Source organism: Hakea prostrata, chromosome 2, assembly GCF_041222555.1.
Source record: "Hakea prostrata isolate BN-2017 chromosome 2, UWA_Hpros_2, whole genome shotgun sequence".
Taxonomy (NCBI): Eukaryota; Viridiplantae; Streptophyta; class Magnoliopsida; order Proteales; family Proteaceae; genus Hakea; species Hakea prostrata.
The window spans coordinates 68,369,461-68,394,846 of record NC_142601.1 but is presented as its reverse complement, the minus strand read 5'-3'; the positions used below and the strand labels follow the sequence as shown (position 1 = coordinate 68,394,846).

Below are 25,386 nucleotides of genomic sequence, written 5' to 3'. Positions count from 1 at the left end.
AACTACTGAGAAATCCTTGAAAATGGTTTCTTTGTCTCACTCGTCTTCTTAACCATATCACTCTTTTATTGTCTCATTTGAGTAGGGTTAAATACGTAACTTTAAGTGGTTTTTTAAGAGGTTTAAGAGGGTTTTTTCCTTCACCAACCTCCTATTACTAGTTCATATCTTCATTCACATTATTATTATTTTTTGCATTGATATGAAAAATTCACTAATTAGTAGAGTTGTTACAAACAATAATATATAATTTACACAAGTTTAAAAGCTAAATATTGGTTACATGTTAAACTTTCATAAGCTTAATTAAAAGAATTAACAGAGACAACGAATCAATAACAACATTTGCATTCGAATTGAAATAATGAAACATTTTAAATGCTGACATCAATGAAAATGACACTAAGAAAAATTTTTGTTCAGCTACTAGAATTCATGATGCGAATAAACTCCAAAGAATCTTGTTCACAATAAGATTTAAAACTTCCAATTGTGATCATTATAGTTATTTGTCTTTGTATATTGATGCTAGGAATGCCATACAAATTGTTCAAGATTTCCATCAAATCGTTACCAATAAATGTTGCAACAAGAGGTTTGACGGGTTATAGGTTGAGGATGAAGACACCGGTGGGTAAAAAAACTTCTCCATTTGAATTATTCTACTAGTGGATTTGTAACTTATAATCCCCCTAACTTTGGGCAAGATTGATAGAATGAAATGAAGCTCTTAAATCCGGAAATGTTGATTTTTTCTAGTCTACTTATCAAAATACTATCAAGTGGCGTTTATAACGTCACTACGTGTAACACTAATGCCTATTAAAATTTGTTAGAGTATTTTTTATAAATAAAAAAAAAACCACAAAAATGAAAGATTAAATATTTTATTTGGTTAATAAAAGATATTAAGTAATTAATTATTGTTAGAGGATTCTTTAGGAAAATGAAGTAGCATAAGCAAAAGAGAGGCATAATGAATCATATATAAAACGGAGAGAGAGAGTGAGAATGCTCATGCCCCCTATGGAATTTTATGTACAAATACATTTATCCTCCAATAGGTATTTTTCAAATTAGGATTTCTACCATATTCACAAGAAAAAAGAAGAAATTTCATATTTTTTTTCCCAATGGAGTTAATTTCATGGTTTCTACCGCTAGGAAAGATTCTTCCATAGTAGAAAACCATGGCGATATAAACATGTGGGTGCAATCAAATCCAACCCTTTAATCCAAAAAACTACAATTGATAATAATGATAATTAATCATAATCAAAATATATTAGAAAAAGTTAAAAAACAAAAAAAAAAAAATTCGACCAAATGGTTGCATGGAGTTCTTCAAATCATCTACTTGTCAAATGCTCATCAGAGTATCTCTTGTATTTTGGAAAAATAAAATATCTCTTACATTAATCCAAATTATGTATGACAATAATTTTTATTCTTTTCTATTCTTTTGGGGTTAGAAGGTTGGAGGGGTGAAAGGGGAGGTGGTAGGTTACAGGCCTCAAGCTCTCCTTCTAACCTTTTATTTTTTCTTTTCATAGAATTCCTTGATTCATCCTCTATTAATTGAATCGATATATATATAAATTTGATCAACTTTTAATAAATATTATGAGAGTTCTGATTCACTAAGAAACGAGTTTTTCGAATAATTATTCACCCAACAACCCCCCCAAAAAAAGTTACAAATATTTTGCTTTCATATTTATACAAATAAAACAATTTGTTATGCTGATATGAAGTTCTCTAATACTTTTGAATTTCATGTGATTCTAGAACTACCAATATCCACACTGGTTTTATAAATTATAAAAAGAAAAAATCTGTCAATTAATTCATTTTCTCCTTTTTTTTTAAAAGACTATATAGTGGTTTGAAGTAGCATAAACACAAGTCATGCATATGAACAAAAACAAAATCAATTTCTTGATTTGGTAGATGCAAATAATTTCATATGATAAGGGATGGTACAATTTTACTTTAGAATAAGCATATAAAGGAACTAAAATTACAAAGTATTTTTTTCTTTCTAACTAAAAATGGCTTGGATAAAACTTTAGGGATTCAAATGAAAATTACCCGTCATTTTGTATAACTTAGAAAACAATGTTTTGAACAATTTTTTATAATTAATTTAAGCTAAAATTTAATCATTTGTCACTTACCATATGATAAATAGTGAGTCATTATCTACTAACAAGTACTTAAGTTTTTCAAAATGATTTAAAAAGTATTTAGAGCAAAATAAATGTCATGTCCTTATGAATTGCACAAATGACATCCTACCTAATACTTTTGCATGCTCTTGTTAATATCTATTAATGTTACATAATTACACTCTCAACCAAGTACGAACCCATAATAAAATTATATCATTTCTCTCTCTCTCTCTTGTCTATAAACTAGAAAGGCCTTTTTCATGCTTTGAAAAGAACAGTATTTATACGATGAATAGTCCCTTTCAAGGAAAGACAAAGCAAACCCATTTCTTCCTACACCATCACTATCCCTTTAAGAATCAGTTTATTATTGAGAAAAAGACTTTGAAACATGTGTTTCACTTTGATTCCTCCTCCAACAAACGTTTCATTTCGGTTTTTGGGGAGAGCGACCCAGAAATTCTTAATAGCCTTACCTTTACGGTAAGGTGTCATTTTTATTGTTAAAAAGCTTTTCAAACTATAATAGAAGGGTTAAGGGACTTTTTCTTAGCCCTACATTTCTAACCGTGCATCATTAAAAATAGACTTTCAAGCAGCAATTTTATAATTATTTGATTGACAAAGGTCCCTTGGAAGTAACCAGATTGGCTTGGTTTGACCTTCAAAGTTAGATCAATTCAAGCTGAACCAGATTAAACTTGGTCCAAGCATGAAGATGGTCATGGTGTGATACATTTAAGGTCTTTTTTCTATTGTCAACTAAAGACTTTACACGTTGATCATAAACTATTTGTTAAATTACCGTGTATGGTCATCATCAATCTTCCCTATCACATTAGGAGATTATTCTCTTACAAACACAACAGTTTTACTTTAATTATATATAACATTTTTTAGTTCTTATAATAATTTATCAGAAAAGAATATTTTACTATTGGTGCATAGATGCTCTTTTCTTTACAAAAAGTTGCAGGTCTTCACTGTTAAAAGAGAATTTATCTTTACCAGATTTGGCCAGACCTCTTGTAGCCGTACACTTGGACTACACATGAGGATACATACATCCCATCAGAGCTATATGATGGGAAGAAAAGGATGGATCATGGAGCATTTTAATGAGCCCCTATCTAAATTGAGAATTATACCCGTTTGATTGTAAAAATCTCTAGATTCATGAAATCTAGAGATTCACTTTTTTACACTAAAAATGTGAATCTGTAGATTTATGGGTAAGGGGTGAAATCCAGAGATTTCAAAAAAATATATATACATTTGCACATTCACAAAAATCACGTCGATCAAATAGTTTTTTAGGATGAATCCACAGATTTCATTCCACAACCAAACATCTAATTTTATAAATTATAACTCCATAAATTTTAAATCTCTAGATATTTAAAATCTCCAAACTCATGTAACCAAACAGACCCTTAAAGTATCTGCTTGTCAATAAAACAAGGTAGAAAATAGAATTTCTACAAGACGCCCACTTAAGTGGATCTATAATTCTAAATTGTACTAGATCCATTTTACATTTTTTTTATTTAAATTACAAGTTATTCACTCTTAATTTTTTGGTTAATTTAAAACTAAAATGATCATTTTGTTCATAATATATTGGTAAATATAATTTTTGTCTTATACATTTAATGTCAATGCAGGATTGCTAGATTAGAAAAATCAATGAGGTTGTTGGTTCAGCTCTTGCTTATTACATATGTAATATCTTCATTCTCCATACATAAAAAATGTCCTTATATCCAAAAAAAAAATTATATGTTATATTAAATACCTTTTGTTAGAAAGGCATATACGGTTCATTAACCGTAGCTGGAAATTTTGAGTTGAGGTTGGCTGCTTTTGACTCTGTGTAATAGATTTCTTGTGAAGAATATTCCACCTTAGAAGTTCCTTACGAAAACTATATTTTTTTGCCACGTGGATAATGACGTGGCATTATTGGGCCATCCGTATTTGACTTTGACTTGTGTTCTTTGGTTCATGTCAACTTTAACTTACTATACCAAGTTGAATTTCTAATTTGATCGCATCATTTGGCCTAAGATTTCAAACATGGAGAGTTTCACATTTAAAGTGAAAAACAAAATAATTACGAATCCCTATGCAAAGAAAGAAATAGGAAACTAGAGATTCAGAGCTTCTAGACAAACTTACCCCAGTGTAACCCTCTCTAGTTATAATTGAAATATTAGTTTCTACTCTCTGGATGGCAATGACCACAATCACAAGGGTTTCGTTTTTCCTCCTACCAACCCCACAAAAAACTGATGGAAGAGAAGAAACCTACCGGGGTGTGAGCCCCTATATTATTTTTTAAGACAATGAAGAATGCATGAAAAGTATGTTAAAAGCAAATGCATTGGAGCATAGGACCACACAATTAACAACACCATTAAAAATAATAATGGTGTTATCTTTGCAGGAAGATTCCCCACAACATAAGAATCTACCAATGAGATACCATTGATTGTGATCGTGCAAATATTGATATGAATATATGAACCCTACATGGTTAAGATAAGACACAGAAAACAATAAATATAATCAAAAAAATGATAATACATTCATTTTGTAGAATCATTTCACCCCTACCCCCTTTCTCAAACAAATTCAATTTTATCATGACAAAGTGGGAAATACATGTCCATGTCACTCATAGTTTTTTTTTTGTTGCCAACCCTAGTTTTCAAGGCTTTGCTTGACTAATCCAGTGTTCGACTCGGGTTGCACACCTAGTTGTGGTGTGTGAATCTCCCAGAGGGGATTTTTTGCATCCACAAAGTTTTGATACCTGAATCTTGCTTAAGCAAACCAAGCTGCTTACCACTTGGACCAACCCCCGTTGGTTTATTTATTTTTTTTGGGTTTGCCAACCCCGTTGGTTTACTCATAGTTATTCATCACTAAATAATATTTAAATGAATTTTTCTAATAAAACAAATAGTTTAGCTTAAAATAAAATTTATAATATGTATAAGATTAGGAGCTTGGAGGTTAGGGGAAACTCTTGTTGATGATCCTGTGTTTTTCTAATTTTTCTTTTTCTTTTTTCCTATGGGTTATGAAATTAGGTGCAATTAGGTGTTCATTCTAGATTTAGAGAATAATAATAATGTATTGATTTAAAAAACAGTAAAAAGGGTTAGGAATATATATATAGAGAGAGAGACTGGGATAAAGAATGGCCACAAAATAGATAGCTAAATACATGCTTGACACGTGGTGCATTCCTTTTTTGCCTGCTGTTTCAAATTAATGCTAAAAGAATGACTTGCCAGCCATTTTGCCTATCTGCTTCTCACTGGCCTCTTCTTGAAAAGGAATAAGGAATAACAAACTGATGCCAGCAAAAGAAACTATTATTATAGAAAAAGGTAATAAAAATTAAAATCTGATTGGTAAACTAGTGACTGATACTGGCAGCGACAAGGATTTACACCAAATCAATGCCTCTAAAATGAAATTAAGATCAAAAGTTCAAATTTGCTTAAGGCTTTTTTTTTTTAATATCAATTCTCATTCTCAATTATGAGGTTTTTTCATTATTTTAAGTTGTTTGACATCTATTATCAGTTTTATTTTTATTTAAAATAATAGAAAAACATACAAAATTCATAATGAACTTTTTGTCTATTATGAATTATGGAGAATTTCATAATCTTCATTTATGCACAAATTTTCTTAAAATTTCTTACCAAAAAAGAATTTACTTAAAATTTTATGGTTAAGATGAGGTAAAATAGTCAATATACATTTTTTTTTTTTGTAAAAACCATACTTTTCCCTCTTTTATCACTTGCTCACTATTATTTACTAACAATTTTTATTTTGATACCATACTTATTTTTCATTCCATAATTTATTTTCGACAAAATTCACCAAATCATTTTTCATTATTGACCAATAATGAATTATTGTACTCATTTCTTTTAAATAGGCATAATAGAGAATGAGAATTGATACAAAAAACGAGCCTAAGACTAGACAAATCTTATCTTAGATTGAAATTATAAAACTATCACCTAAGGCATCAATATGTCAGTTACTTTTTTTTTTCCTGGAGTGAGAATATGTCAACAAAGTCTTGGAGCTATCTCTTCCATCACCCACTATGTTGGTAGAACCGTAGAAGTGATTTTTTTAAAAAAAAAGTCTGGTAGATTGTTTTCCCACACACAATCAGACCGACCAGTGTCAGTACCAAATACCATTTTATCTTATCAATAAAAGATGCATCTCCACTTTTTCCCTTATTTGTAAAAGCTTAATGATACATATTCTCTTGTGTGGCAAACACAAGCCTCTTCTGGAGGCAAAAATAAGATGAATTCTATGATCTATAATAAAACAAGGTTATTCGATACTGGTGTGTGGGAATACTTTTAAATATAAGTTGGAGAGCCTTATCTAAGTTGCTTTTGGGAAAAAGAAGAAGAAGAAAAAAAGACTCGAACAATAGAGTTAAAATTCGTGAGAGTATTGAAGAGCTCATGGAAAGAAAAGAAAAAACATTCTCTGTTCCAATATACCTAACGCTCAGTTCCTGAATAGCATGACTATTCCAGAGTTTTAGAGTAGGGGAGGAGTAGGAAGACTCGTATGATGCCATCAAGATCTGCATGCCAAGACACATAAATATGAGCCCCACATGCTTTCCCTATCTCCTCAACCCTAATGTAGCCAATAAAGGGGCAGAAGACAACACAAAACAAGCACTTTGCATGTAAACTAGGCTTTGGCAGCATTGTGATGAACCAAACCGAAAGCTCAAATGTACTCAAATTTGGCCCTCAGGTTGTGGTGTGCTTCTAGCACAATAGGTAGCAGTCCATGGAGGTCTTGTGTTCAATCATCCCCTCCTTCCACATCTCTCCCCTTCCCCCTAGGGCCTGTGAGGCCCCAATCACTATGACTGGCGCACAATGGCCATTTTACAAAGCCCCCCGAGACAACAACGGCCGGGCATGCAAGAGGATCATGGAAAGACATTCTATCGAGGAATTTCAAAGCCATCTCAATTTCTATCACATTGATAAGTAAATAGGTCCTTGTTTTGATTTTGAAAATTGGATAACTAGAGGTTCATGAGATAACCTTATTTAGTCAAATTTAAAGGCCTACCTCCAGGGATGACCAACCATATGGGGCTCCATTCCCTCAGTGGATTAGTTCTGAGCACCTGCATTCCTGAAGATGGAGGATTCGAGCCTGCCCACATAAAATCACTGCACTCGATCAACCACATCAAATCGCCAGGGGAAGCATGCAACATTGCAACATAAGTTAGAAACCTGGCCTGCAGCTAGTAGCTCATTTTGAGTTGCTTTTAAGGGGAAAGAGAGAGAAGAAGAACAAAAAAAGGAGGGAATATTGGACATCGGTGAATTACCCCGTATATGGAACCTTCAACTTTGCAATGGAGGAGGATTCTATGTTATTTCAGCCTCTTCTCTGGGACAGAATGAATGAGGTTTATTTTGGTGTTACACATCAAATGATAACTACAAAGCTTATGAGTTAGGGAGTCACCATTCTTGAGAACCAGTAGCAAATAGTTCCTCCAGCTGCTCATCAGTCCACTCTGGTAGTGAATTACTTGAAATAAGTGGCAGCTTTTTAACTCCATTTGCCTTCCCAGCTTCATGATCATTAGGATCCTTGACCATGTCTGTATCCACTACCTTAGAAGCATTCTGGTATTCACTACTATTGCCATGAAAACTTCCCAAAGTTACATGTTTAGGATTTCTATCAGTATTGACATCTTTCGCTTTGTGGCTGTCGGAATCTGTTCTTACTACCACTTCTTCGGCAGCATGGTGGGGCTTCCTACTACTACTGCTACTGTAAGCATGGAAGCTTCCTGCTCCTAGATCACTGTCCCACATTTCTCTGTCAACCTCCATTGTGCCATTGTCATTGTCATCTCTTCTGACAAAACCAGCCGTGATTTCATGAGTTGCTCTCTCTCTCAGATTTATTGTCCTCTCCCCCATCAGAGGTCTAACTTCTTTGCTTTGCTCTGATCATCCAAAAGCTTAATCAACAGATAGCATATGCACTTCCACAATGCATTCGTGGCATTCTGATCATGCAAAAAATGAATTAGAAGTTCTTATAACCTACCTCTATCAGAAGGGGCAATTGTGTCACCGGATACATGATAATTTTGTTTTGGAGGTCCACATTCTTTACCAAAAACCTGCTAACAAGATAGTGTCTGTCAGGTTGGCAAGCAAAGTTACTTCCAGGACAAAATAAAGTACCTATTCTAGATTGTTATGGACATGAGAAAATTCTGTGCTTACTGGGAAATAGGTTCAGTTTCTATATGATTAAATGGTTGAAGTATTTTTCCTTTCAAGAATCACCACATCTTACTTTCACAGGGTGTAGTATTGCAAAAGAAGACTAAAAGCCCCAGTCAGTTACCAACCATAATGAAAAATATTCAATAAATAAAATAAGCTGCATACTTCTGAATGGCAACCAGAATAACAACACAACAACTTCCATGGTCAATGTTCTTATAACTAACTCCACTGAACAGCAGGGTTAGGGGAACCTGTAAGCAATTTCATTCTACTGTAGCCACTGTAATACAGTTCCCTTTGTATTGAAAATGAACTTCATGATAATATATAAAGGAAAATCCTGCAAAAGTAAACGTGAACAAGCAAATAGTAAAATCAGCAGTGTCTGCCATAAACTTGTGAACCTTTTAACAAACATTTTTCCTTTGGCGTAGTTAGAGAACTCTTGGTGATATCCTCTGAGATATCTATCTTCTTCCATTTAGGGAGATGACATGATGTGCAAGACAAGACAATATGCTAAGCACATAGAGTCTTAAGTCTCAACTCTAGAGTTGTAACTTTGATGATTTGATTATCCTTTGAACTATAAATATGTGTAATGTATAAGAGTTGGGTTTTGAGCATTAATCCATGAATAAATGATGTGTACAATAGGCTTTAAGGATTTTCTTCAGCATAGTAGTTTCTCATTAGGGGTCCAAAGTGGAACTCATGTTTAAACTAACTTTTCCTCATAAAACTGAGGTCAACAGAGTGTTTAGAAGGGCTGAAATAGGTCAGCAACCAAGTTTCAGCTTCAAGCAACCCTAGTACCCCTAGAATTGGAGCCTCAAGTTGGGGAGAAAAATTCTACCAACTTTGCAAGATCTCTCCGAGTTCTCAAGCCAACTTTCTCTTTGTGTTGGCAAGATGAGCCTCGAGATTGAGATGTTGAACCATGTCTTTACTCCCTCTTGCAAGTAAGCAATGTAGCATGTTGAATGTGATCTTAAATGTTTAGTGAGCCTCTCTCCCCCCCCCCCACCCCACCCAAAAAAAAAAAAAAGAGGGAATTAATTATAGGCTATAGCGATGTCCATCAAAGCAGATTTTCTTTAGCATCTCTTTTTTGAATAAGTAGATCTCAACTTACTACTGAAACAGCATTCATGTAGCTGACATTCAGTTGGGAAAGCAGATTTTCTTTAGCTGCATTGATTTTTAGAAATTAAACTAACATATCATTGTCAAAAAATGAAAAATAATTGATTTGGCTGTGAAACTACTATTCCAGAATTTTTAGCTGCACAATAATTAATAGCAGTTTCCTTATGCCCTTATTGAAATGAAAACAACACATCTAGCTGCTCAACCAAAAAGTGGTGGCAAGCTAGGTCCATTAGCCTCTGTAGCCTCTGTGGACTGTAGTGGCCCTGCAAACTTGTGATTGACATTAAAATAATGGATGACTCTGCACTATGTAATGTTAAAAAATGAAAGATGGGGGGAAAACACTTTTGTAACATATCAAGAAGACTGGTGCATTACCAATGGATCTGAAAGGACAAATGCTTCAATAAGTAATAGAATTTGGAGGATACTTCAAAAATACATTTTGGATATCCAAATGAAGCAACAAAACAATTGAATTAAAAAAAATCCACGTTAAAGGATCACTTATGTTAAACCAATACGCACCTTAACCACATTATCCAGAGTTATATTTAGATAACATGCTGACCAAGAAGGAGAGAACACAGCAACCTGGGGGATGATGGGAGCTTACGTTAGTGTCTTGATGTGTATTGAAATTTAGATGTTATTTTAATCATCCAATTTTTTTATTTTTTTTTTTGAACATTCATCAATTATTCAATATTCAAAAAATGCAAAAGAATAATGAGAAGAATAATTTGCCTCTTTGAGTATCATAACTGCACCCACAGATATGTCCTTTCCAAACTCACTCTGTGTTAGAACCTTATGATGAATGCTGGCACCAATGGTACCTGTATGATACTGAAAACAAAAGAATAGCCACAGGACATCACTGTAGAAATCAAAAGCAAACAAAATTCCACAATTAAGCTGACGGTGGGATGAAATTACTCATACCTTCAGAGATACAATCAAATCACCTAGCCCATTAGGCACACAAGATTTGATAACGCAAACAACCTAGCAATTAAGCAACACAAATATGATATTGAGGCTCCAATGTGCTACAATACCACTCGGGGGATTCAGCAAGAATAGTGAGAAATATGTTTTTACAGAACGCTATAGTACAGTGAAGGCTTCCATCATTACCCAATGGCACAGTGTAAACGGTCAAGAAACTAACAAGGAATACCTGAGGCATCTAGTCACAACGCTACTATAAATGATCAAGAAACTAACGATGAATACCTGAGGCACCTTCTGAACGCCTACGCGTGGCTTGATCGGGCGTAAAAGAGATCTTAGGGCAACATCGCCTCCACCTAAACAAACCCAACAAAGTAAACGTTTAACCTATACATTAGAAAACACCACCGGAAATTCACCGAACATACGAAATAAGCGAGGATACCAAGGAAATCTAAAGCGCAAAGCCACGGATTGGTTCCAAAATCCTCGCCGCCGTCTCCACCTTCGTGAGCGTTCCTAAGAAACTCCTGAGTAGAGATTTGTTGTTGAGAAGAGGAGAATATCTGGTCACGATAGCGAGCATGCCGGTGCATTGCGGCCTGGAGGGCACCTGCAGGACCTGGAAGGAGACGTGAAGAGCTCGTCTGCTGCTGCTGCTGCTGTTCCTCCTCCTCCTCCTCAACCTGAGAAATCTCAATCTGAGGCAGTCGATGATCAGATTGAGAATCTAGGGTTTCAGTGTGGTAGATTTGAGTTTGGGATCCGGAAGAGCTGTGAAGTTGCGAGCAGTGCTCGAGAGACAGGGAGATAGTACGAGAAGAACTGACGATATCGGTGGTTGATTTGTGAGGTTGTTCCAGAGGACGGTGACGCTTGCAGGGGTGAAGAATTGACGGACGGACTAGTGACGGAAGGTCTGAATCGTCCACATCTAGAGCTTCCCAGGGTTCCATTTCTCTGTTTCTTTACTCTCTACGGCCTACGCTCCAATGACTGCAAGGCGGAGTAGAATTTGGCGGGAGCCCAAAGCAACCAAAATGAACACAAATTTTCATATAGGAGAAGAGTTGATCAAGTCTCATAGATCGCAATTTCCGATATGCAAACGGAAAAAATGGGCCTGGGCCTCCCGGCACCTAGATGGGCCTTTATAAGATTAGTGGTCTCCCGGGGACATTTTGGGAACATTCGCTAACGCATAAAATTTCTGGACCTTGCTTGTGTTAATGTGCAGGTCTTTTTTTTTTTTGCCAAAAAAAAAATTAGGGTAAATATCACTTACCTCCCCTCTTAGCTGGACTAGCACTTACACCCCCTCTTAATTGGATAATATCACTTACCTCCCCTCTTACCTAACAAATATATCAAACATCTCCCCTATGTTAACTTTATTGGTTAAATTTAACTTTTTCCGTTAAATATTTTTCTAAAACCCCAAACTACCCTTAACTAAAAATAATTTATTTTAAACCTTAAATTACCCTAATAGTTAAACTAATAAATTACCCTCAATTAAAATAATTATTAAAAATTAAAACACCATAGTTAAAACCTAAATTATCTTTGATTATTAAAAGCTCAACATACCCTCTTTTTTTTTTTTAATTATCAAACAATTAAAAAAAACCCAAAATAGTAATACGTGTTTAATTTTATCAACATACCCATTTTCTTAACTGTATTTTTAATTTTACTTGATAGTAGTACTTTTTTGTTAAAGTTACGTGTTTAATTTTATCAAATTAATTTTTTTAATTGCATTTTTAATTTTACTTGATAGTAGTAGGTGTTTTTTTAGTTGTTTGATAATTTTTTTTTAAAAAAAAAGGTATGTTGGGCTTTTAATAATTAAAGATAATTTGGGTTTTAACTATGGTGTTTTGGTTTTTAATAATTATTTTAATTGAGGGTAATTTAGTAGTTTAACTGCTAGGGTGATTACAGTAATTTAGGGTTTAAAATAAAAAATATTTTTAGCCAAGGGCAGTTTGGGGTTTTAGAAAAATATTTAACGATAAAAGTTAAATTTAACTGAGAAAGTTAACAGAGGGGAGGAGTTTGATATATTTGCTAGGTAAGAGGGGAGGTAAGTGATATTATCCAACTAAGAGGGGGTGTAAGTGCTATTTATCCAACTAAGAGGGGAGGTAAGTGATATTTACCCAAAAAATTATGTTGATTGAGATTTCAACCGTTGAAAATTTATGTTGATGTGCAGGTCGTCGATTGAGATTTCCACCGTTGAAAATTTATGTTGAAATATTGATTAGGTCTCAATCCAACAATCCGCTGAACAGTCCTGCGCATTAAATGAAGCAAAATTTATAATTTCTATCAAGCAAACAAGGCTAATGCTCTAGAACCGCTGACCCGACCTTAACCCCTTCACCCCACCCGACCTTAACCCCTTCACCCCAAATAAATAAATAATAACTTTTGAGTAATGGTACTATCAAAGGATTAGACATTCCAAGGGAGAGGGGAGATTCTTCCCTTGCTAACTTTAGGCATGTTTTATCTGCTGAATTTGAACTGAGGTAGAACAAAAATATATTTTTTTTCATAAAACCCTAAAACATGGTTTGGTTAGCTCAACCAGATGAAAAAGTGGATAGACAAACTTCTTAAAATTTACAACATGCTATTTTTCTCATCCATCATTTTTAAAAGTCTTACATATTTAGTCGGACATTATGAAAAATATAACGATATAACAAAAGTATGACCCACATTTGTAATTTTCCGACAAACTCTTTTAATTTTTTTCCTATTCCTCACCCTTTACCTTTACGAATGGATCACACATATTTTTTTTCCCCCTCTTTTATTTATCTAGCATGCAAACAATGAAGTACGTTCAATTGGCAAAAATCCTTGGGACCAGGGACAAAGCCCATTTATATAAATACTTATCCCTCTCCCCCTACATACAAAACTACCCTTTCAGGTTTACTTGAGGTGCACATAAATTGGTATAGATGAACCTCACTTCAAAGAGAGAGAGAGGGATTTTCCCCTTACAGTGACTGAATGAATTCAAAATTTTTAAGATAATGTCACGATCTACTAAAATGCTTGCTTATCTAGGTTCTTACTAGGAGTGACTTTTGGTTTTTTTTTGGGGGCCAAGAAAGTGAACTTATTGAAATTTGAAATTTAACACCATGAGAGAGAGTACAGTGAACATTGTCAAATGTCAATCAACATGGGCCAACATAAGAAGGGTAAGGGTAACGCTGGGGGAGAGAAAGACTGATGCTGAACACATGTCCTGCTAATGAGTCTGCAGAATTGCTGGCTTCCCTTAGAATGTGCTGGACTTTAATGTTGGAAAAATGCTGCATTAGGTGTCTTGAATCCTGTATAGTATAAGCAATCTTCCAAGCTGCCTGAAGATTGGTATGCTGCAGAAGCTGTGTAAGATAAAGGTTATCACTCTCTATAATGATGTGATCCAAATTGTGTTGTTTAGCCAGGAGTATGGCCTTTCTAACTGTCAAGGTCTCTGCTGCAACTGCTAGTTGATCTCCACAATGTTCCGCAAAGCAGAATTACATTTTGCCCCTATAATCTCGAGCTATTCCTCCAAATCCTGCTTTACCAAGTTCATGATTTTGAGCTTCATCAACATTTGTCTTGCCATTTTATATGTTGAGGGGCTTTAACTTTGCCTTGTTTGGAGAGCAAATACTGTGATTATCTGTTTGATAGAGAGCTCCTTTCCAGATCGGATTTGGATTCTTACTGTTTTCTCCATTGGACACAGCAGTGTGATTAACCCAAATGGACCAAAGAATATTGAGACCTTGGATAGGGGTCTTTAATTGTTTGAGTGAATTGCTTATCTGTGTGTGAAGAGGCATATTTTGAGTCCAATGTTGCCTGAGCTTCACCACATATATACAGCAAGAATCTGGCACTTTGCAACCCTGATATTTAAGAAGAGAAGGTGTGGGGAGCTTTTGATGTAAAATCTTCCAAAGAAAATGCTGTACCTTGGGGGCAATGGGAAGATGCCAAAGTTTTAACCATATAGGATCAGTATGAGTGACTGAAGATGTGAGAGATAACATATATGCAGATGTAACAGTAAACAACCGATGCTGTTGACTGCCAGATAAACTTATCTGATCGTTCAGTGACAGAGAGTGGAACGGAGGTGATGCTTTCGACATATTCTTGTGGCCATGATCGGGAAATGCTCTACTTTCCAACTTCTAGTTAGAGGATCAGTCAAATCTGCTACTGTCTTGGGAGCTGATTCCAGCAAAGGAAAAGCCCAAAAGGAGCTTCAAACCTCTTGATTCACAATGGAGGATTCAACCATAATTGCCATGACATGTAGAAGTTTCGAGGCAGTAGAAAGGGCCTAAGCACACGGGTACACCAGCATGGTAAGTAAGTCACCAACTTAGGGTACAAAGGCATTGAAGGACGACTTGAAAGCAAGGCAACACCAATACGGTTACTCAGGCGTTCAAGATGACCATGGTGCCTAGACCAAGGTGATAATTTAACAACTATGAATCCAACTCCGGTGGGAAGAAAACAACCGAGTGCTGATGATAAATTTTGAAAGTATTACAGTTGGGGTTGAAGGAGGTAGAGAAGGTAAAATTGGAAAGCAAGTGATGGGATAATCTTACAATATTGGCAGGAAATTTGCACTTCTTACATAGGCAGTAAAAATGTACTAGAAACAGCATAAACATTCCACTGTCTGCTATTTGCAATGCCTCAGCATGGTACATAGGATTAGTGGCATCAAGAAGCTCTCCCAAATCCTGGAGAGATTTCCTGAACCCGAGTTCATACCTGGGTGATTTATTAATCATTTGCTAGGACTGACGCAGAGTACCAAATTGCAAGAGTTCAGACAAAACGCTCCTCATCTTCTCAAGGGAAATGGGTTTCAGTAGCACACCTTTCATTCCAACTCTGAAGCAGTTATCCTTGGTGGCCCTATCAGTATTCCCAGTAAGTGCGACTATCAGTGGTCTGTCATGTTGCTTTGTGATCCTTTCATTTATATGCATTGCAACTTCATAACCAATTGTCTCATGCACGCCAATATCCATGAACACCATATAATATTCAGGAGAAACAACCCGCAAACACTCGTCAATGGAGTTCGTGACTGTTACATCACATCCAAGGTGCATGAGAAGGCTCTTTGTCACCACCCTGCTAACCCTGCACCACCACAAAAGCAAACAATCCCATCACCACTTGTGTTCTCAAATCGGCACAACAAAATATAAGGCTCCTGTTGCAAACACAGATCATTCAAACACGATGACAGTATCTGCAGAATCAAGAGTTAACTTGTGCATATCAGATGGATATAAGATTCGCATGCATTGATTTATGATCTATAGAACTTTCAAGAATGCTTAGGGTTGTAGTTTCATGCTTCAAGCAGGAAATCAAAAAATCAGTGGCCCTCTTTAAAAAAAGTACCATAATTGCATTTCAAAAAAATTTCAAAGTGAAGCTAATTTTGCCATGAGCCAGTAATGGCAGGAAACTTTGGTCATTCTGAATAGTGGATTGCGGAGTATTTTCTCAATTGGTGCGTAGGTCAAATAGTGAGACAATAACAACCATGTGGCCCTTTCATTCACTAGACTCTACTCTTCATGTAAGCTGACCAGTTTTATTAAAAAAAATACACTTTTTCCACCATCTTTGAAACCTATATATTGTCACTTTAGTACATATGTACGTTCTAATTGTCTATGCATGTCCTCCATTTTTGTCACACAGCTAACATTTGGCGGAAAAACCACCACCAGGGGACTTGTTTCTGTTGATACTGGAAGAAACCCAAAGATAAACTTTATTGCCAATGGGGCATCTTTACATAATTTTATCTCATTGAACAAGTCACACAAAAAGTAGAAACTTTGCGAGCAAATGAAACCAAGGCATCATTCTCATTCATAAGAGATTGGTGTAGTAAGAACAAATGAAAATAGTGAGTTTTTATTTGTATTTTTTATTTTATTATTATTATCTGGAACCAAAGGGAAGCTCCTGGGATGTTATTAATAGAAACTAGAGAGTATTTTATGCATGGCACTATGGAAGGATGCAGGGGATGAAAGTATGGTTGAATATCTTATCAAAGTCATCAAATAGCATGGTGATAGAAACTTCAAGATAAGGTGTGAGGGTACCCATGTTTCCCTGTACTAGGAACAATACACGGACAAGGGAAACTGAAACAGGTGTAAAATGATATGCCTTAAGAATCTATTAAATTACGTAACAAACACAAGTAAAAAGCAACTTCATTAAAATTAGAATTATAAAAATGCTGTTGGACTGCAAAGTGGAAACTGGCATCAACTGTAGCACCATACTGACCCATTGTCATCCATAATTAGAACCTTGAGTCCTGGAAATTTTGCTTGCACATGATTTAGGGGTACAACACCGTGGTCTGCCTCATTTGAAAACGCTGCAATTCCAAGTTTTACAATAAATGAAGCAGTAGAACCCTTGCCAAGACCTTCACTTTCAATCCATATACGCCCCTCCATGAGGTTTACAAATCTGATTGTATAAGGAAATAAATAAATAAATAAAATGTTGAAAACATTCTGGAGAAAATACCTGAAGCTATTACTGGATAAGAACACTATTGATGTAAGATATGCCATCTAATGCTACTCCAGTAGATAGTGATTCTCATAGTAATCACCAAATTATTCAGATTACAAGTAAAAGCTGCAAGGCAAGCGAATAACAAATAACGTACCTCTTACAAATTGCAAGCCCAAGCCCAGTCCCGCCAGAATTTCTATTTGCTGCTGATTGATTCTGTGCAAATTTGTTGAATAACTTTGGAACTTCATAGGGATTAATTCCTAACCCTGAATCTTTTACCTGCATGATTAAGACATTCTATACTAAAAAATTCATCACTAGAGGAGTGGTCAGTGTACTTAAGAGTCTAAACATGCAACCCACCTGAACTCGCAAATAAAAGTGACTATCACTTGGTACTGGGGAGAAGTCAGGTGCTTGAGCATCTAGCAAGGATTCTGAATTGGCAACACAAGCAGCAATTGAAATACTGCCCTCTTTTGAGAACTTTACAGCATTACCAAGAACATTTAAAATGGTTTGCATAAGACATTTTTCATCACCAATGACATACTCTGGCAAATCTGAAGCAAATGTTAATGCCATTGATAACTTCTTAACAGATGCAATGGGCTTGATCAATTGAACCACCTGCAATCACAAACAGGCATCACAACACTGTATCAAACAAAATTCACCAGCAATTGCAACTGAACAGCGAAAGATATGTAAAACTTTACCTCCTCGAAAACTGCATGAAGGTTGAACCTTGCAAGGTCAAGTACAAAGCTTCCATCTTCAAGCCTTGAAAGATCCAAAACATCATTAATGAGTGTTGCTAAGAGGTTACTGCTCTTTAGGATCGTTTCTACCGTCAGGCGTTGTTCCGGTTTAAGTTCAGTTTCCTGCAGCAAGGAAGAAAGTGCGATGATTGCATGCATTGGTGTCCTCATCTCATGGTTCATAACTGCCAGGAAATCGTTGCGAGCACGAATGGCTGTTTCTGCTTCTCTCCTTGCCAAATCTAGGTCTATGTTCTGCTCCATAAGCAGATCCCTTGCTCTCATAGATTCTTCTAGAATTGCAGCATGAGAAAGGGCAACAGCCACCTGGACAAACAAGTATAATAGTAACTACAGTGTGGCAGAATATACAATATAATCCATTGCAAGTTAAGAGAAGTAGACAAAATTTTGGTTTAAATGAAACACAAAAGAGATGAGCTATCCAAAAAGTTGCATAAATGTCCATCATTTAAGAGTCCTAAAATCTAGTCTAAAATTTAGAAAGCACTTTTAACAAGTACCGTATGAAATTTACTTTAGGAGTATTCCAATACATTAATAGTAAAGTATTTGTGAAATTTCACATATGTGGATTTTGGAAGAAAATTCTAAATATATTTAACCAACATATAGGAGTTCCAAGTTCAAAGTCCTGGCAATCACAAGTTAGACTGGTGATGCAGAATTGGCAGCATATACAAGGAAGAGAAAAGCCCAATGGTCAAGCCCATTAAAGCCTAAGGATATGATCCAAAACAGCCCATGGCTTGCATGGACTAGGACTATTGTAGTGGGATAAAATGAGCCCATGGTTTCATGGGCTTAGATTACTTTAGTGGGAGAGTATCAACCCACTATTTTGAACTAAGCCCAAGTATAGCTTTGAAAAGTCAACAAAAGGAGCTAGTAAGTGGTGTTGGTTAGTGGTGGGGTAAAGTAGGTGGATATTTCTATTATTGCTTTGACTAGTGGTGTTGGGTGGTAGTTGGATGTTTCCATTATTTTTGACTAGTGGTCTTGGGTAGTAGTTGGATGTTTTCATTAATGTTTGTAGTAGGTTGTGTTAGCTAGTGGTTGGATGTTACCCTTAATGTTTATGTCTCTTTAGAATGTTATATAAAGAGACTTATGGAAGTGGTGAAGATACAACTTATGAATTGAAATCAAATTGCTTGCTAGCATTCCTCTTCTTTGGAGAACCCTTGTGTTTGATCAAGGTAGGTTGGTGTTCGATCCAACGATCCACCTTGCGGTGTGAAGCCCGGGTGTTACATGTTACATTGTTATCGTCACTTTCTCCATTATAGTTCTGCCCCTATTTGAAGATCTATTCAGCCCGTTATAATACCATTCTAGTTTCAGCCCTTTTTTACATCTAACTTTTGTTTCACCTTAAGTCCATCAAATTTGCAATTGACTCCCTGTGAAAGGTCCTATTTGGATACTGTTTTGATCAATCAAATTCGGTATCTACATTAACTGGAGCCATCAGGAACTATTTATCCCCTTTCTTGTTAATTCACAGATTTGTATTATTAGTCCAAGAGCAAATTTGAGAAAAATCAAACATGACCAACCATACTGTTGAGAAATTAAAATGAAGTTCGTTTTGTTGCTCATCAAGGATTTAATAGAAGCAGCAGTTATCAATTTAGCACTGCTTCCAAATGAAAAATTTTAGGAGGAAAAAAAGAGAGTAACTTCTGCTAAAAATCAAGACTTGTACTTTCAGTCGCATGCAATTTTGGGAAGCCCAGAGCCAGAGATTTTTTTGATCAACCATGGAAAACCACAAAAGATTGATCTAGAGATACCCCTGGTGCACAAAAATTTACCAAATAGTGATATCAATTAAATGCATAAATCATAGACTAAGCAATGTTAACATTCTAAAGTGCTCTCTACTCCTAATGAATTTGTAACCCCAATTCAATAATAGGAAAATTGTCCTCATAATAGCTCTTACACTTCAAAGACCATCCTGGGACAATAATAGCAGTTAAAACTTTTTAAAAGACTGCCTATGATATCTTAGTATTGAGCAAATAGAACAGCATATCATGACAAAGAATATGTTCTTAGGAATCAGATTTTGGTGCACAAAGCCACAGAGCAAACTGCCTGAGTGAATCATTAGAAGTGCAATTATTCAGCTAAAAAGCAAATCACCTGCATTACAGAAGAAAAGATAGAGCATGATCAATAGATGAAAGACAATTTAGATGTAATTTTTGGCATCGAAGCATGTGACTGACCTACATGAGTGCACAAGAAGAAAGAAAGCAAAAATTACAATACAATTTTAAAATCTGAAATTATACTGGGAAATCACAGAAGATGGAGGAATCAATTCAAACCTGATCAGCAACAACTTCCACAAGTTCCAGCTCATGCACACGCCAATGTCGTGCACTGTTTGACGGAAGCATCAAGACCATCAATGCATATCGTTTTGTGGAAAGCTCAGGCCAATCACTAATTTGAAAATTTGACAGGTGAAGAAGTGGAACACGCACAGCAACCACCTCCCCAGGCATATATTTTTCAGCAACATGGCGAAGTCTTGCCACAGGCGAATTTGGGGGTATTTTTACTGCACGGTCACTACTAAAAACTAGATTAATCACAGGAAGGCGTATGGGCACTGTAAATCCAACAGGATTTTGGTGGTGTAAAGTGTACGAAAGTTGAAGCTCCAAACCAGTATGTGTAGGCATCCATAACGCACACTCCTCCAGTTCCAATGTTCTACCCAATTCAATGAGAGTCGTTTTAAGAATAGTGTGCCTGTCAAGAGTGCTTCTAATCTCATGAGTAAGCATTCTAACATGCCTACCTGTCTCTTCTTGTGTACGAATCAGGCCCATCTCATGATCAAGTTGTGCAGCTTTATTTTTCAAAAACATCTCCCTTGTTTTCACGCTCAACAAGTCGGGAATAATATGAACAAGCATAAGCGCCGTTACACAAGAGACAAAAGCAGTCAAAACTTTTGCTGTGGTTATCACAACTTCCACAGTCTTTGAATGTGTAGTGAAAGTCCACAAGCTAATTAGGTGCGTAGCACCACAAAGAACTATAAAAGCCCCAAATTGCACAAGCACCCATCTATAAGGGAAGAGTGCAGATTTCTTTACGAAGTAGATAAGCTCAAGGGGTATAGAAAAATAAGCAAGTGCAATGAAGAAGTCTGAAATGTACTGGTATCTCATCAATAGTTCATCAGCTGGCCATTGTGGGTCAATGCAATTGCAAGACATCTTAAGAACCACCAAAACCACTACCTCCTTTCACGAATTATCGAGACCTGCACAAATAAGAGAGGAGAGTTGTAAATAGATATCAATTGGTGGCTGCAATAATAAAAACTTCTTGCTGCAGTTAGTAGATGTGGTGCTCCTGAAGCCCATCATCTCCAGGAGGTCTCTAGAGTCTCCTGGCTGTTATCTTTACCCTCCACCCCGGGGGAAGCAGAACCCCTCCAACTATAAAAACAAAAACTGATTGCTGCAATAACTATATAGAAATTGAAACCAAACACGATCGCCAAGGGCGGAAAAGTACTGTTGCTACTATAGATTGATCCAAGACTGAAGCCAAGTAGGAAAATTGGAAGAAAGAAAAAAATCAGATGGAAAATTCTCTTGGCTAGTTGAGTAAGTTAGCCCACATCTAATTGCCACAGATTTATAACTTGTAGAGCAGTTTCTTCCCCTCATTATGCCACCCATGTCATTTCTGCCACCAGTTGCCACTTGTATGGGAAAATGTGTGCCTCTCTTGTATCACCACACTCAACTTGTAAAATGTTTTAATAGAGTTCCTACCTACAACCTGATGTTCCATTCTTTTAAGTCATCTCTTGTATTTTTTTATCTTGTATTTTCTCCTAACAAATGCTGTAACATACCTATTGATATTGAGGTTTCCTCTCACTTGCTTTTCGACCTAGATAACATAACTTATCACAACAAAAACAAAGCCTTCGTTCTTTTCACATCTTTGAACCTTGAAATGCTCTTTAATAAGCCAAATGTATAGTCTCCATTCTGGTTTCCAAGAGATAGTGTCAAACACTGCATAGTCTCCATGTCCTTAAGAATAAGAAACTCTTTTATTTCCCCTTTCAAACTGTTAAGCTATGCACTTCTTTTTCAGATAGAATGAAGGACAATTTCAATTCAACAGAATTGTGTACAACACCCGTATCCCCAAAACCACCCCCTCTCCACTTTTATCTCCCTTTATTCTTGGACCCCCCCTCCCCCACCCTTGTCTCACACAGGTATGGAATTCCCTCCCCCCCTCCTCCCCCTCACAAATGACTGCGTTACTTGGCTCCACCCCTGCTACACCACCTTTTCTACTGCCTCACCCTGGAACCTCCTGAGAACCCCCTATCCCCCCTTACCTTGGACCCCCATTGTTTGGTTTAAATACCATATCCCTCGCCATGCCCTCACTCTTTGGAGAACCCTTAACCTTGCCCTCCCAACCCAAGCATTTCTCATTAGCCGCCACATACTTGCTGACCCCATCTGCACCATTTGTTGGAATAGTTCAAAGGATATTGACCACCTTTTTTTTCTATTGCCCACTTTCCCGCTTAGTTTGGTCCCTAGCCCTTGCATCTATCTGGCCCAGATCGCAACGTTCTCTGAGCTTTGCTCGAGATTGGAATTGGATCCTGCGAAGTTTTGTCGATACCAGTATCTGTGACCTTGTAGGTAAGCTTGTCTTTGCCGCCACTATTCACCATCTTTGGTGGGAGCGTAATCTGAGAAGATGGACTTCCAAATCCAGATCCAAAGATACGATTTGGAATGCCATCTATTTTGATGTTTCTTTGAGACTTAAGTCTCTCCCCCACCCCCCTGTTGCTGACTCTCCAAGAAATAGGTTGATTGTTAGTTCTTGGAACCTCTCAGTTTCTTTTTCGTCCCCTACTTGACTGGGGTTCCCCCTCCCCCCTTTTCCCCTTGTATGTATCCTTGGCTCTCAGTAATTTAATTTTTATTCATCCAAAAAAAAAATTTCAATTCAATACCAAACATTGTCATGAAGCACAGATGGGTCCGACTTGCTACTCACTACAAGCAGTCCTGCAGCAACTAGAAAAGCAATGCAGTCGGAAGCTTAAAGATTAAGCACATTGAGCACTTCCCCAAGGCCACAATCTAGTGAACCAGAAAGGTTTTGAAAATTTGAGATCCTCTGCAATTTCAGTGGATGCTAAAAAACATGATGCCTATAGGATTATATTAATACTCTCTTGCAATTTCCATTTGTTTACCTTATATGCATTTCCATGATAATTACAAAACTGTCCCCCCACCCCAAAAGATAAAAGACTGAACATTAGTCATGTCTTGCATAGACACTTAATAATGAAATATACTCTAACGTCTAAGTCTCTGCATATCGAAATCTATCCAGTGAAAATATAGGCCACAATCTAGGAATTTATTATATACACCCCAACTCGGGAAAAAAATAATAATTGAAAATCTACTTATTAATTCATGACACATAGCAAAGTAATAGAGAACTTTACACTTGATTGTGATAGCTAGAACCATCAGGAGTTCAGAGTAACTGTTCATTGCCAGGTTTTGAGCTACAACTCATATAAGAGAAGACGGACCAGCTGATCTATGAAGCGAAAAGGTTACCGAATGTAAGCGAATCAAACCCTTCAAAATTGAAATCGTTAATGGTGAGAATGCAGCCATGATTTTATGTGCTCTTCAATGAGGTAAGAAAAAAAGAAACATGATAACACATGAAATTAACCACAATGATGAGAGCCCAGTTTGGTTTCAAGTATAAATTTTAACCCCCCCCCCCCCCCCCCCAAAAAAAAAAAAAAAACAGCATGTCCAACTTGAAGGGAAAAAAAGAACTTGTGGAGGAAAACAAGAACAACCATGCACACAAAGAATGCTTATCCATGTCAAATTCCACACCAGACCATCAAATGATTTTGCTCCCAATTGACTTCCGGACTCCATCGAAACCTGCAGAAGAATTGAAAACACCTCCAACCGAGTTCCTAAAATTTTCTTAAAACCCTATAAACTCAAGGACCTACCAAACATAAGCACTAGAAAAAGCTCTCTGAGATCTCCGCGAGTCAGAATGAAGACCCAGAAGGATATCATTTAAAAGAAAAAGGAAAAAATAAATAAAAAGCCCAAAGCAGTAAGGCAAGATAATATTTGGAGATTTGCAGGAAATGAGAAAATTCAGAAACAGGATTACCAACTCACCTCATTCTTCTGTTTCCGGTTCTGATCAAACAGGTCGATGGTCAGAACCAGCTCCTGTTAGTTAACCACTATTCCCGTGAATCAAGAAAGCTTCTTTCCCCACTAGTAATTACATACACATAATAATCGACTCATAAAAGGAGGCCCTTATAGTTTTTAATATGCACTTGGACCAGGTGCATGTATCCGCTTCCTGAGCCAGAAGAGCGATGGTCATAGGTGTTGAACCTGCCGTCGCCCTTACTCTACAGAAGTACAAAACCCGACTTTTTCTTTTTCTTTTTTAGGGTGGAACAAAACCTGACCTGTGTCCCTATAAAAAATCTGAACCTTTTTGAGAACCGCATTGAACTGGAACACGATTCCTCCAATGAGCTCGTGCAATTAGTTGACACACATTACCTTTACCTTGTAGGTTATCCGACAGCTTTTATTTCTGTCAACATAAACGCCTTTGTCGTTTGCACAGGTGTCGATCGGGACTTGTGCAGTATACTACTGCCTATAGATGAACTGAACTTGGAGAAAACCGAGAATCCTCCGAATCAATGCTATGGAGATATTAGAAATTCAGAACCCTTTCAAAGCTAACTAGAGTAAAACGAAGATACGATTAAACCAAAAAAAGAGTAGAATGTTTGGGTTTTCTTGAAGCGATCGGGAGTAACAGTTTAAGGAGATTTCTGCTTACCACGAATTCAACTTACAATGGATTGGAGAAGACTACAGAAACATACTAAAAATAAAATCTGGATGCAAAGGGCTGATGAGAAGTCTGATTCATTCAGCGGAAGGAACGTTGAGGATCGAAAAAACAAATTGTTGTGCTTGCTTCCAACGTAAGATTCCGGAGGAGAACAAATTTACCGGCGGTTGACGTTACGGATTCCGGCGATATCCGGAAAAATAAATTGAGACAAAAGAAATGGGGTTTTGAAATACAAAGGACAATTATGTCAGTTCACTACCGTCAAACGGTAAGTCGGTAATTTTGGTTTTTGGAATATTATTAATTTATTATACAACTTTTACGGTTTTACCCAAAAAATAATGAATATTATACAACCTATGACGTCGTCAGCTTCTAATTGTCCTTAACGGCCTGAGTTAAAGTTAATTA

At 36.4% G+C, this 25,386-nt stretch overlaps 2 protein-coding genes across 7 annotated transcripts; both read right to left on the bottom strand.

Moving 5' to 3' along the window:
* Nucleotides 1-7,160: 7,160 nt before the first annotated feature.
* Nucleotides 7,161-11,631, bottom strand: LOC149025992 (nuclear localized protein). 3 transcript variants are annotated; one of them, XR_016171458.1, is made up of 9 exons: nucleotides 11,064-11,631; nucleotides 10,901-10,974; nucleotides 10,607-10,669; nucleotides 10,409-10,510; nucleotides 10,190-10,255; nucleotides 8,322-8,397; nucleotides 7,725-8,217; nucleotides 7,585-7,646; nucleotides 7,161-7,420 (listed from the first exon to the last, which is right to left on the bottom strand). XR_016171458.1 is itself a non-coding variant. In XM_089143235.1 (8 exons), the coding sequence occupies exons 1-8, from the start codon at nucleotides 11,572-11,574 to the stop codon at nucleotides 7,361-7,363; spliced, it is 1,428 nt and encodes a 475-aa protein (XP_088999361.1). In that variant the 5' UTR covers nucleotides 11,575-11,631; the 3' UTR covers nucleotides 7,161-7,360. The 3 variants fall into 3 exon arrangements, 1 of the variants encoding a protein (XP_088999361.1); XR_016171457.1 differs by having other exon boundaries at nucleotides 7,585-8,217; XM_089143235.1 differs by lacking the exon at nucleotides 7,585-7,646 and having other exon boundaries at nucleotides 7,161-7,403.
* A 2,072-nt stretch (nucleotides 11,632-13,703) lies between these two features.
* LOC149025991 (ethylene receptor-like) lies at nucleotides 13,704-25,176 on the bottom strand. Of its 4 annotated transcripts, XM_089146212.1 has the most exons (9): nucleotides 24,267-25,176; nucleotides 23,924-24,014; nucleotides 23,552-23,690; nucleotides 20,355-21,304; nucleotides 17,953-18,321; nucleotides 17,597-17,863; nucleotides 17,385-17,512; nucleotides 16,991-17,179; nucleotides 13,704-15,814 (listed from the first exon to the last, which is right to left on the bottom strand). In XM_089146212.1, the coding sequence occupies exons 4-9, from the start codon at nucleotides 21,255-21,257 to the stop codon at nucleotides 15,460-15,462; spliced, it is 2,211 nt and encodes a 736-aa protein (XP_089002338.1). In that variant the 5' UTR covers nucleotides 21,258-21,304; nucleotides 23,552-23,690; nucleotides 23,924-24,014; nucleotides 24,267-25,176; the 3' UTR covers nucleotides 13,704-15,459. The 4 variants fall into 4 exon arrangements, with proteins under 4 accessions (XP_089002338.1, XP_089002337.1, XP_089002339.1 ...); XM_089146211.1 differs by lacking the exon at nucleotides 23,924-24,014; XM_089146213.1 differs by lacking the exon at nucleotides 23,924-24,014 and having other exon boundaries at nucleotides 23,552-23,649.
* Nucleotides 25,177-25,386: the final 210 nt, after the last annotated feature.